Here is a 13,895-nt window from a genome sequence, read left to right as displayed (position 1 = left end):
ATGATTTCAGGTGAATGAAGTAATTTTCTGATATGTTCAAAAATTTGACAATGTTTTTATAAGTTCAGGGAAAATTTAACATGTGATCGATGTAATATTTCCTGTCATTTCAATTACTGATATTTATATTTCCTACTGCACAAAATAGTAGTAACCTGTTTTAATTCACATAATTCAAAATTTTTCAGGTCAATAGAGATCTGATGGTGGTATGTGTTTATCAGCTGTGATCTAGTTTACACAAGGCCACAGCCACCTACAAAGGTAGATGTGCCTCCTCTTGTCATTTAGAACTGTCCTTAAGTCAATACTATCTGCCCTTGTCTGTCTTGTCTTTTCAGGATATGTTGTTACTCTATTTATTCAAGCAGTTATGTTTAGTTTAGTTAAGACACTGAGAAGTTGCCTAAGCAAATTGGCCATACCAGACTAGCATATTCCCATGCCTCGTTTAAAAGCATGATTTCTGATCGTTCTTCCTGATGACTTGTAACAGTAGAACGATTGGACAGATTAACCTTGAGTGCGAGAGGAATGGACCACTTGTCATTGCAGCCAGAACGCTGAAGCATTTGCAACCCCTCTGTGTTTTACTGCTTTTAACAAAGCTTGTTGCTCAGAAAGAATAGTGTCGCAGTCTTTCAGTCAGCACCTACAAAGGGAGTAAGTGATATTCTTGCCCTGCTGAAGTCAATGGCAGTCCTTTAGAGAATATTGAGTAGATTTTGCTTCTTGAAATGTGACATTTACTTTTGTGGAAATATAATTTCCATATAGGCAGTCAAAAAGTCTGTAAGTATTACAGAAAGATTTTTGATAATGTTTTCTTCCAAGGCAGGCAGACTTGATCTGTCTTTTCAGACCTGGTGTCTTTGCATAAGGAACTGTGCTATCCAAAGAGAAAGACTGAAGCCCTTCATGTATCAAGTCACTGAGAGGAGATGGAAGGAATGTCTTCCTCATCTCGTAGATGTAAGCTTATTCTAAAAAGAAATAGAATTACTTTCTATAGGTCAATATAGTTTCTGAGCTCTTACAACAACTCTATTTGAATATGGGGAATGTGTAACCAATTTCAGGAAATAGGTGTGCATTTCAGATGAGCTATTTTACTCAAGACTCACTAAAGTAAGCAAGCATTCACCACAACACTGAATACTCAATGCGGTATGTGAACTCTCAGTTGAGTCATCCTCATTAGTTAACCCAATGACTAATGCCAACCATGTGATTAATATATTCCACCCAAGCACATCCCTCTGACCAAAAGTGTTCTTTTATTCAGCACTGCCCCATTTTACAAAACATTTATTTCAGGGGAGACACGTTATTGTTCACAGGACGATGCCTTAGTTAAGCCACAGAGCTTTGCTGTTGCATATAGCATTATCCAGCATAAACTGGGCCTAAGATATTTTGTACTTTTTCCCCAGAATTCAGGCTTAATGTCAATTTTGTGGGCTTTTTTTCCCCTTGTAGGAAGAAAATGTAATGATAAAATATCAATCAAGAGCCTTTGTAATAGTATGATACTAAGAATGCTGCATCTGGTTACCAGAAAATTTAATGATCTCCTGCTGTTTTGGTAATTGCATAAGTAATACATCAGACTAAATCACCAAAGCAGTCTTAGGCGCACTTTTTATTCTCTTTACCTATCTACCAATCACAATGTTATACTGTAGATATCATTGTGGTATCTGAACATCTTAATCCTTTGAACTTGCGATAAAAATCCTTTTGGATTGGTTTTCCATGCAGTTATAATTAAGTGCACATGAATCCAATCCTGGGTCATTCTCCTGTGAGTGACTGTGTTCACATCCATTCCCCTTTGGGATGTATGCAAAGCAAAGTTCTTGCAGTTCATTTGGAGCACTAAATGTATTTAAATGCTTTCAAACTTCTAGAAGATGTGGCTGTTTGCCGCCTTTCAGGTCTTCATCAGTATCCACAGTGAAAGGTGTAGTATTTCTGGGGACATGATCTTTCTTCTCTCTAGCTAGCACATTTTAAAATAATTAAATACACAAATAATTGTTAGTTCGATATAAGCACAGTGGCAGCAGTGCCCACAAGTAACGGACTGTTTTGCTCCTTGGCACAGCTGAAAGGGTGTTTAACATACAAATGCTTTCATCTGTAAATGCCACTACTTGAACCTTTTCTCTACTCAGCAAGAAAACTGAAAGTAAATAGTGTGAAGAAGCAGGTGATGGAGCTCTTCTCCCTGCAGGTCCTTTTTCAGGAAAAGACCCATTCCAGGGTATTCTGTTGGCTTCTCTTTTTCCAAGAAACCACACAAAGAATTCCTAAATAGATCAAAGATTTCAAACCAGAAAGAAGGAAGGGAGGAAAGCAGAATATCTGAGGAGAGCTTTACAGCACCTTCCTCTTCCCTCAAAATCTGAAGTTGTCCAGTCCAATGGATTGATGATTAGTGTTTGTGGGTTTTTAAGCTTTGTTCTACAAACAGAAGGTATTTTTCCCAATCAAAAAATCAAATTTTCATGTAGAATCATGAATTCATAATGCTGAACTTTTAAAAAGCACCAGATAGTCCAGGCATCAGTATACAAATATAGCAACACTGGGTTTGGGCTTATCCTTATTATTTACACTGCCTGCCATTATGCTTAGTATTTTAAAAAACAGAGGAGAACACAGTTGCTATCTCAATTTACTGTCTAAAAAGTCAAGTAATGCAAGTCAGGTTTATAAGTCTTCACTGATTGGAATCTATGCAGCAAATTCTTTTCTGATATGAATTATGTTAAGTCAATGAAAATTTACACTATGTAAAGACTGGTGGCATCTCAGGTATCTCAGACAGCTGTACGGCTTTTCTAGGAAAGAATGGAAAGCATGCTCAAAGTAGAGGATATAACATCACAATTTTCTGTTTTATCAACATCTGTTACTTTGCTTAGTAAATGTATTTTTTTAAATATGCTTAATCTAAAATACTGTTTTGAGAAAAATCTTCAGAGAAATAAGATAGTAAGAGTGTGACATATCTGGATTAAAGCTTTGTACTTAGAATGAGACTAGAAGTCTTTGACATATTTTCCCTTATTTGTGACGGCTTTCTTCAATTCAGATGTAAATTATCTCCAAGTTTATTCAACTAAACCAGATCTAATTGCATATATTTCTATAAAGTAACCCTACTTTTGTTTGTTGCTCACGCTGAGCATATTATCTGTATAACCCACAGATATTTCAGTAGGTAGAATGGATTCACTGTATTTGTTTGTGTGTCATTCTGAAAATATAGGTTTTTAAACAGATCTGGTACTTTACCAGGTGTGCCTTTAAGTAATTTCTATTGCATTTATACTTTAGGAGGATTAGGAAAGAGAGTAAAAGAACTCTTTGTCCGTTAGATTCATTAAATGTATTCATGCGTGTGTAAGTGGTATAGAGGCTGTGCTACTCAGGAATCAGATCCCTGTCCTAGGGTGTAGAGAAAGGTGAAGGGTGTGATATTTACTGCTTGTGTAAGTGTCATAATAATTGTGTATTTGATTCTTTATTTTTAAATGACCTTCCTGGGCATTAAGCCATTTTTTTTGTATTTATCTTTTCCCTGCAGAGTTAGGGAGGGTAAGGAACCACACCTTTGAAATTGTAAAAGTACAGCTGTTCAGGATATGAATGTGTAATAGAACAGATAGGTCAGCAAAGGTGAAGACAGAAATAATACAAAAATTATTCTAGAAGGAAAAAGACTTTGCTATAAAAATGTATTAAAATGTTGTTTAAACTAGTATTAATTTTTGTTATTGGGTTATTTAAAAACCCAAGAAATTTATTCAGAATAAAGCGTAACTAGCTACTACATTCTTACAGGAGAAATGTAACAGTTAACATTACTATCTTTTGGTTTTGTGCAGACTTAAATCATTCAAACTTCAAAGAGCCACAGAAGTACTTCAAACCAACTACTTAGCGCTTAGTTTAAATAATTACCATAGAATTCATTTAAACAAATACCTATTAAAATAATAAATTTCCTGTGCACCAAACCAACATTGGTTATATAACACAGCTCTTTAAAAGATGAAGTCTTAGCTCCAGTGCACCAAAGCGTAAGGTCCTGCAAAATTGTATCCACAGTTGGAAGAAAAGTATTGTTTTACCAACTTAAACCTATTTCAGTGAAACCAAAACATTTCGCAGCTCAATAGCAAGATCTAACACCAGTACAAATAAGGTCCTGTTACCACCCTCTGGTCACGTTGCTAGAAGGAGTCTTCCCTGAAGAGAGGGGAGTGTTAAAGTTTGCATAGAAAGTCATTTGCCCGAAGATGAAAACTCCCAGGGCACTATCTGCTTTGGCTTTGGGACAGCCCTGAATGCGCGTGCACGATATTCTACAGAATTCTGTGAGCTTGAATCTTAGTAATTTTGCTGTCACTTGAGTTATACCCTCTTAGCATATGAACATTGTGTCCTTCCTCTGCCACCCTCCTCACTATATAAACTTCAAACAACTTAGAGTCTCTTTTTAAGGGGTTTTAGTTTACATTTCATTATAATATAAAGTACTTACCTTAGCAAAACCAGAAAAAATATTTTTAAAATGCGTTCACCTCATCAGCTGGTATCACCATGTGACGTGTGAGTGGACTTTTAGAGTGCATGCATATGACTGGCAGAAAGTCAGTTATTGTAGAACTTGAAAATATAGAGAAACCTATGCTTTTAGCATTTGTTTAGGCCTTTTAACAAATGCCGAATGCTTAACTTGGTGAATTTCGCAACCTTAATCAAGAGAGTGTTGATTTCACCACATGGGTACCTATGTAATCTCATTGAGTTCAACAGGATCAAATCAGATTCAGTGTATAAACACACGCTTAAATGATTTCCTGCATAATTGCAAACAACATAGAAGAAGTCTTTAAATAATAAAGGTATAGGGGTTTGGGACAATGTAACTTCTATAAGGTGCAGCGCTGTTTTGAAAAGAGCAGCATGCAATGACATCAGAGCAAAGGATTGTCAGCACTGAAGTGGACTCCAGAATTTATCCTAACGGTAATGAAACAAGGAACACAGATTTAAATATGAAGGTATTTTATACTTTGCATTATGAAATAATCCATGTAAATTTAAGTGAATAAAATTCATTATTTTGGTGGACACAGGCTACAGCTCTTCCAGGGTCCTTTGATCTCTATTACGTATCATTCTTTAGTTTTTAACTCTGTTCTAAAACACTGAAAGTTACAAAGCATCTTAGGTCTTATATTTCATATATTGACAAGAGAAACCATTTCTTTTGGTAGGAGGCGTGTTCACTAATAAGGGTTCTATTCTTCGTAGTAAACAACATATTTACAAACCACAAATAACAAAGTAGAAGCTGCAGAAGGGTTATGGTGTGATAATTAAGTACAATGGCGACCCATATGAACAGAAAATGCCAAGGAGCTAAAACAAAGCAACAACAGCTTTGTTTGTTGACAGATGTAGGAGCCATATTGTTAGTTAATTGGGTAATGGTGTAAACATTTGCAAACTCTGCTGTCCCTCAGTGAATTAAGCAGCACACTGAAATTATGGTGAAAAGCTGCACCGTCCTTTTGCTGCAGGTACTCCACAATGCTTTTAGCTAACCTTCTAAGTATGAAGACATTGGGGGACATCAGGTGTTGTTATTATTTAAGGTACTTGAAGTTTGCAAATCTTAGACTAGGATATGTATCTTGAATTACACTCAAGTGAATAATAGGTTTCCATGTGGTTACAGTCTGGAAAATTGTGTTCATTGCCTAGGCTTGCTTTCCAGATTTTTGTTTTTCCAAATGTAGAAGAGACTTGTTCTGTCTTTCCTAGCTTTTCTTGCAAAAAAAGGTTGCAGGATTTGAAAATAGAGAGGTCTAATTAGCTACTGGCTTGAACTGAAAAGAAGGAAAATTGCTTCCCTCAGGTGCACAATACTTCATACACTGTGAATTGCAGAGACCCCTATTTACCTCACTTTCTGTGCCTATGCGCAATAATGGACTGTAGCAGAATACCAAAACATTAAAAAATGCAACAAGATACTTAATTAGCTTACTTCTGTAATCACAAACTTAAATGCACTACTTTGGCTGTTTTTTACATAACAGGTTTGCTTTCTAAGATAATAACCTTTCAATAATTTAAGCAGCATCTGTGCAGGAATGCATAATTGGACTGTAGATAATAGGAATCTAAAATTGAGTCTGGTTTTTATAAATTATTTTTCTCTTCAGACATTTAGCAATAGCTCACCATGGTACATGAAGTTTAAGAAAATATGTTCCTGCTTTGGGAATCAAAATAATGCATCTGTTTGGTTTGGGTTTTTTGTTTGTTTTTTTGTTTGTTTTTTTTTTAATTCTGTTGCAGTCAGAGAGGTGAAATTACATTGATTTCAATGGACTTAGGAAGTGATAAGCTTTTAATATTTGCTTAAATAATGAATTTTCTGTAATTATCCAATAAAACAATAGAAATACAAATATATTTTAGGTTTGTCTGATTTAGTTGCGGGGGGGAGAGAAAGAGGAGCAATACTGTTTTTGTTAATTGGTAACAGAATTAGTAAGTTATGCTTTTAAGAAAAAATACATTAGTGTTTCTTACTCGTTCATAGTATTTGGTATGCTTTTGGTATGTTTTCAAAAAATAGCTTTAGAAAGCAGTGGCATGATATGATCATAGATAAAACTAATTAACTTTGGAAAAAATGTTTATTGCTATGCATTTGCATTTATACCTATAGCATAAGACTAATAATCTATTATTCACAAGCTAACTTCTGATAACTAGTGTCCTCACACAGCAAAATAAACTAAAACAGAATTACCAGGGAAAGTAAGTTTAAAAATGGAAGTGAAATATTTCAGAAAATGATAAGATTAAAAGAAATAATGTTCATCTTTCTGTATGAAGCTTTGCAGTAGTCTTCTGAAGGATGTCACAGCATTGGCATGTAAACCTGAATGTCTGAAAGACACTAGGAGCCTTGTCATTATTTTGTCTATATAAATAATTATATCATGTAATATTTACAATTAAATCTCATTTTCATGGAAGAGATTTATCCTATAGGCAGCAGTCTAGCTTCTAAACAGAATCCTCAACACAAAAGTTTCTTTTTGACTATAAACTGAGAATTGCTTATGTGCCTTGAGTGAAAGTCAGTAATGGGATAGTCAGGATGTTGAGCAGCTTGCAGGGTTTGGTGAGAAGATCCAAATTCTGAAGAATTCTGGCAATAGTGGTGCAGATAGTGCCTGTATCATTATTTTCCAAATTGCCTGGCATTTAACTCTCACTGGAATTCTGTATGCCCACCTGCACAAGTGATTGCCTAAATACCTTTACAAATCCAATGAGGAGTCAGGATTCCAGGGAACAATCCTATAATACAAATGTACACGGGTTAAGTGTCTACCTAAAGGATATATAGACACATAGTACTTATAATGCATCTATGTATATACACACATGCATAGTAAGTATACGCTTCAGTAGTTGGGTTGAGATGCAGTTTCACTGTATGGTGAGCTGAATTAGCATCTCACTCCCAAAGAAAGGAAGAGGGGGGCCCTGCTTCCTCCCTTCTACTTACTGCTTAGTGCTTTTGCTACTTCCGTTGCACTGGATTTGGTGTTGACCGGACTTGTGTGTTCACCAGTTAAACTCACTAGTGTGACAGAAAAATAACCAAACAAATAAAAGTGGACAGTTTTCTCTCAGCCTAGGTTCCTTGAGGTGGCTGATAAGCATCACAGTGAGTGAAAGTTAGGTGCTTCACCATGTGACTTGGAGCAAGAAAGGCAGACTGAGTTTCCCATTTGAATGGAGAGATCATGTTGGCTTGGCTATGCTGCTTGCACCATTGGTTTGACTGAAATTTTATGATACCTATCTAGGACTACAGTTTTATTTTTCATCTTAATTCATGTTCTAGTAATCCTTGCAAAAGATCTTAACTGTGACAGAAACAGATATATTCACGCATTGGTTTATGGTAGAAAACCAGACCTTCTTGGAATTAATGTTGTGGATTCTGTTTATTGTTATGTTTATTGTTATTACAAAACAATAATAACACACAGAATACAATATGTATTTCTTAATCTGCATCCTGGGAATTCATACTCACAACTTCAGTTATCACTGATAGAGGGACTCAAAAATCTCCCCAGTGAAAATCTGCCCTGTGAAGATAAACAATTCAAAAAGTCTACTTACACATACCTCTTGTTCTTATCTTTACAGGTGACCCAGCTGGATCCAAATAAATCATTACTGGAGGTAAAACTGTATCCTCAAGAAACCCTTTTCCTAGAGGCAAAAGAATAGATCAAACAAGATTGTAGGACTAATCATCCTTTGACAAGCCAGAGGCACAGCATCGAAAGGAAGACTTCTATCAACACCACCTTGTACTATCATCCAGCTCAATTCAGTGTCACAACTTTGCCTCTTGCAAGAATCCTGAAAAATTGAAAAAACATAGCTACTTAGTTTCACATACATGAGTATATGTTTCCAACCTCATTTAAATGAGCAGAGGATAAAATTCTGCTATGAACACTGAACATTATGACTCTGTTGCTCACTTATCATCCAGCTTTTGTTATAATTAATGCACTGTTAAAATGTGAGTGATTGTTAAGTAGAATTTTTACTCCTCAAATGCCCCTTTTCCACCAAGAAATCTTGGACATTTCTGCCTGTACTTTTGACACTAGAATGCTGTATATTTGATATCTCGCTGAGCCAGTGCTCTCATATATATGCATTTTATTTCTGTGTTTGAATTTCTACTTTGTCAACTAATTTAAAAAGGCAGAAAAAATTAACGGGACATTCTCAGCCATGGAAATTTAACAGTATTATAGTAGAAAGCATATAATTTTTGTTAGTACTTTCTGACTTCTTTGATAAGATGTAAGGTTTTGTTTGAAGAATATAGTTTGACATATATGCGAGATATTTATTTACTGGTTCTGCTTTGGGTCTCAGTTCTGATTCAGTTTAGGAAGTATTTTCCATTACATTGCAGTGTGTGAAACTGCTTATTGCATGATGTGAATATTTAAATAACATTAGAAATGGCCAGTACCAGAAACCTGGTATCTTGCCAACACTTCAGGAATCAGCTGATATTGAATATCAGCTGTTAAAAACCTTTCAAATACCAGATACAAAAGTTCTTTATTTCTCATTGTGAAAGAAAGGGCAGTTCCCGTTTTAGCAGTTTTCCTTCATTCTGGCACTTGTTTGTATCCTGTTACTCTACTGTTTTAAAGCACCTTGTTTGTTTCATCAAACAATGCGTATCTTAAGAGGTGGTATAATAAGAAATCTGCCTTATTATTGCACACTTTGGACATTTTAACAATAGATTACTGATCCTGTCTCAAATTAAAGAAATCCTAGTTCTCTTGTCTGAAATGTATGCACCAGCTACCTGCTATCTGATGTGGAAAAATCTGGTACTTTAAATTTCTCAACCATAGAATGAGCATACTGAGTCTAAGACCATAACATACACTTCATGCCAAACCTGGATCAAAACTGGTTTGGTGAATTTTTTTTTGCTTTTTTTTTTTTTTTAAATCTCTGGGCTTACAGCATAGTGCACAATAGCACTACAGAATCGTCATCTGCTAATCAAACTTTTTTTTTTTAAAGCCTGGCACATTGTTTTCCACATATGTTTATATGCAATTCATAGTGTTTATCGTAGTAGAATGAGTTCTGATTTAAAAATTTTATACTAAGCAAAAACCAACTGCACACATCTTTTAGTCTTTCTTTTTTCTTTGGAAGGATGGTGATATAAAATTAAATGTATGCCTATCATTAGGGTGTTAGTGAAGCTGATATATTGTTACCTTTACCAAAAACGCAAATTTCTGAGCGGGGAAAGCCTTATTCTACCTTTTGTAATTCTGTAATTAGTGAGTGCTACATCAGACACTTTTAGAAGTGAAGTATCTATGACAAACAAAAGGTTTGGAAGTGTAAGCAAATTCTAATCATTTGCAGTTCACAAATAAAAGCATTCATAGCCAATAGAAAGATAAATGTATGTGTAATGGAAAGCTGAATGCAGACACTTCATTCTGAACTTCTGTTTTCTTACAAAAAAAAATCCACTATGTTTATTAAATAAGAAATTAACATAGGTTGCAAATTGGGGTGATGCTGTTTCTACAAACAATCACAGTAACACATACAGCAGGATTTTAAAGTGATGCATATCTTTTTTTTTTTTCAGATTAGCTCTTCCTTCTAAGCTGGCTATTGAGGAAAGGAATTGCTGAAATACTGCTACACAAAGCAAAGCGACCTTTCAGCTAACTTGTTTATATTAATCTGTTCTGTTTAACTTTTGTTTGATCTCATCAGGCTGTTTTCTCTCACTCAACTTTATTTCTGTATTTTGACTATATATTCTTTACTTTGATACTAGTTTCATAAAGTTATTAAATGTGGCTTGAATATTTGTTGAATTTGTTGAAGTCAGTGCTCCCAGGGTTTGTTTGGCCTTTTTTTTTTTTTTTCCTAACCTCCTTTATTATTTTTTTCCCTCCCTTTGTTCATATTGCAAAATACACTGTCATTACCAAAATGTTCTGGTGATAATTAACTGGAAGTGTTCAAAGTCGTGGCATTACTGCCCTCTGATATAAAGATATCAAGATCAGTACACAGGGATCATTCTGCCACAGCGTAAACAAGTGTATCACTCTTTAAATAAAACATTTATGGTTTTGGTCCTTAAATACTTTGGGCCTGATTGCAAGAAGCAACCATCTAGAGTCACCATTCTGAATTACACCCTCAATGCAAACCAGTCCCTGTGTAGAAACATTAATATTCTATGCCATCATTTTCTGCTCTCTTAAACCATGGTATTCACTTCATATGCTCTGCTGGCATGGTTAATCCTCTAGTCAGTCTACAGACTAATTTTGTAATTCAGTATTACCCTAAAACTGTAACACTGTTGCTACAGAGCATATCCCTGATTCTACCTTTTTATCTTCAGGTTCTTCATGTTAATGGCTTATCATTAACGTGATTTATGCATTAGTTTTAAGTCTTAAGGAATTACTGTTAATGAATGGAATCCTGTACGATGTGTCAGCTTTCATTATTGGCCTTCAGAGCATTACGGTGAAGGTGGGGCACGCTCTGGCTTTTGAAGAAACTTCCCACCTATTGACATTGGTGTTTGAAATCATTATTAGAGAATATGCAGAACACAAGTGTTTGCTCTGCATTGTCTGCATATGCACTCTTAAATTTAGTGAGAGTGCTGAGGGCATTTCTAATGGAGCTACGCTGGGGGTTTTGTTTATTCTTTTTAATGTGGCGGAAAAGGACTTTGGCTGTCGTAAACTGTACCTACTCAGTGACATTAGAAACTTAAAATAAATTTTCAATTACAGTAATATTTCTACTAAAAAGTTATATGATTTCACTCTTCCGTATGTGGGGAAAACCAAAATTGCCATGACCCAGATTCACAGAAGGACAGAAGCACTTCATTATCCAAGCCTCACATCCGGGCTCCCTAAACAATGCACAGGAAGATTTAGGTGCCTTAAAATGGGGTCCGCAACAAGGAAAAAATACACAAGTAGGTCTCCAAACAAAGCCAAGCAAAAACCCCACGTGTGAAGAGTCACTACCAGACAGACCACAAACTGCTCAGAGCAGTCGCTGAAGATGGAGATGTCTTGTGTATGCCGTTCCTCACCAGAGCTAAGGCTTCCTACTCTCTGCTGGCCCAGGGCAGCTCCCTCCACTCAGGCTTCACAGCACTGAGACCATACGTCAAGGTAAGCACGAAGTCCTTTCTTCCAGCATCTGACGAAGCACAGGATAGATTTTTATTTCGAAACGGTGATGGTGGCCTTCTCCTGAGTCTCCCCTACAGTTTTCACTGAATTTTACTTTACACTGAAGTTTTCCCATATTGTGAGTCTATGGGCCTGAGGAGAAACAAGCCCCTATGTCAGACATTTCAGAAGCCTACTTCAACACCATCATAGTACAGGCTACTTTTAATATGCATGCTCTGTCTGCTGTCAAAGCTGTTTGCCAAAATACAGAACTCTTTAAGCTCATTGAGAGAGAAGGTGCAAGCAGGAGCACCAGTCTCCAGGCTAGCAGATGGGTGCTTGCCTGGGATGAGCTATCCAGCCCTTTCCAGTGACTGTTTGTTGCAGTCACTGGTCTTTTCAGACAGATGACCTAGGAGGAGAGACTGAATGTTGATTCTGCACTCTAGTTAGATTTTCTTATTCTACCTGTATAAAAGAAAAGGCAACAGCAGTAGTCTTAATTATATTTTTTTCTATACAGGTTATGAAAGAAAGCAAAAATTACTATATATTGTACACAGCATAAACCATTGTTCACTACCTGAAATCATTTCATCACAGATGACAGAGATGGAGGAATACCAAATTTAGCACTAAACGCCTCAGGATCCAGGCAGTTTTATACTCAACTTAATCTGGTATAAATCTGCGCTGCTGCCAGAAGAGCCACCTCTGCCCCCATCTTGCACTGGGATCAGGCAAACTAATCTAGTTAAAAACTAACCATTTTTTTCCTGGAGTAGTTTTCAGACTGATCCAGCTTGCTGAGTGGCCATATGTACACCAGCACTGACAAAAAGCAGGAGAAGGTGGAGCATGCAGGGGGTGAGCAACTGATGATGAGAGGGAGAGGAAGACAGGGCTGCTCCCTCTGACAGCAGTGCTGATTCTTGTGGGATTGTATCAGTCGTGGTCCTTGAAATATTTTTTGAATGCATTGTTGTTACCTTTACATTTTACATTCATTTTTTAATTTCAAGCAAATTAAACAAATGGTACAAAGGTTTTGCTGTCTGAAGCTTCCATAAGTTTTGCGAAAGTCGGTAGCCCAGAATTCAAGAAATAGGAATCCAGACAGAAGGTACCTTGAGTGTGTGCAGTGAGGGCAAGGCTCACTCTAGATCTAACTCTCACCCGTCGCTACAAACCTGAGAGAGCAGCCTGAGTACCCTACCTGCAGGAAAAAAGTTTCAACGGGATTTAATGTCTCATTACATATCAGAGAATTCGCTGCTTCATCAGGGCTTTTCTCTGTGGATTCTTTTATGTGTAATAAAGACTGAAGTCACACTGCAGCCTTAATATAATTAAATTAAAATGTCACTCAACTGCTGGTTATAGAAATAGGCTTCATTAGTTCCTGTGCTCACAAAACTACTGGTTAACATGATCATTATTTTGTACTTACTACCAATGAGTTTCATTTACTATTTTTCTAACTCCATGTTACGACAGTCTTCCACAGTTCATTCCTATTCACTTTCGATCCAGTCATCTTGAATGGGTTTGTGTCATTCATTAATATCATCACCTCACTACTGATTTCCAGATAATGTACAAGTACCTTGAATAACACAGGTTCCCACACAGATCCTTGGGGACATCGCTGGTATCCTTTCTCAACTGTGAAAACTGTTGCTTACTGCTTCCAGCTATCAGTCTCTGAGTAATACTCCCTTTTTTTTCTCAAGAACAGATGTTTCCACTGTAGTAAACATCAGTGCAAACGACTAGCTTAGTTTACCTGCAGTTGCCCTACTTTCATTAGGTACTCCTTTTATACCGTGAAAATATATTAGTCCAATTATCTTTCTGGGAGGCTTCCTGTTTCTGATATTTTTAATGATCTTTTACACCTTTGGTAATTGTTCCTCAAGGTCTGTCAGTTGTTTAGTTCTGGTTTTGTGTCTTCCAAAAGTTAACTTTCCACAGTCATATATGTTCTTTCTGTTCTCCTCGTTTGAGTCTCTTTCAATTGCACCCTTTAATGTGCTGGCTCACATG

General features: G+C 36.3%; 1 protein-coding gene across 1 annotated transcript in view; it reads left to right on the top strand.

The window, feature by feature from the left end:
- FAF1 (Fas associated factor 1) overlaps positions 1-10,784 on the top strand; it is a 173,472-nt gene extending 162,688 nt beyond the window's left edge. The window contains exon 19 of the mRNA XM_052800638.1: positions 8,266-10,784. Within this exon, the coding sequence (XP_052656598.1) occupies positions 8,266-8,349 (84 nt within the window). The 3' untranslated portion in view covers positions 8,350-10,784. The remainder of the gene's footprint in view (positions 1-8,265) is intronic.
- The last annotated feature ends 3,111 nt before the right edge of the window (positions 10,785-13,895 follow it).

This window comes from Harpia harpyja, chromosome 11, assembly GCF_026419915.1.
Source record: "Harpia harpyja isolate bHarHar1 chromosome 11, bHarHar1 primary haplotype, whole genome shotgun sequence".
NCBI lineage: Eukaryota > Metazoa > Chordata > Aves > Accipitriformes > Accipitridae > Harpia > Harpia harpyja.
This window is presented reverse-complemented; position numbering and strand designations above follow the sequence as displayed.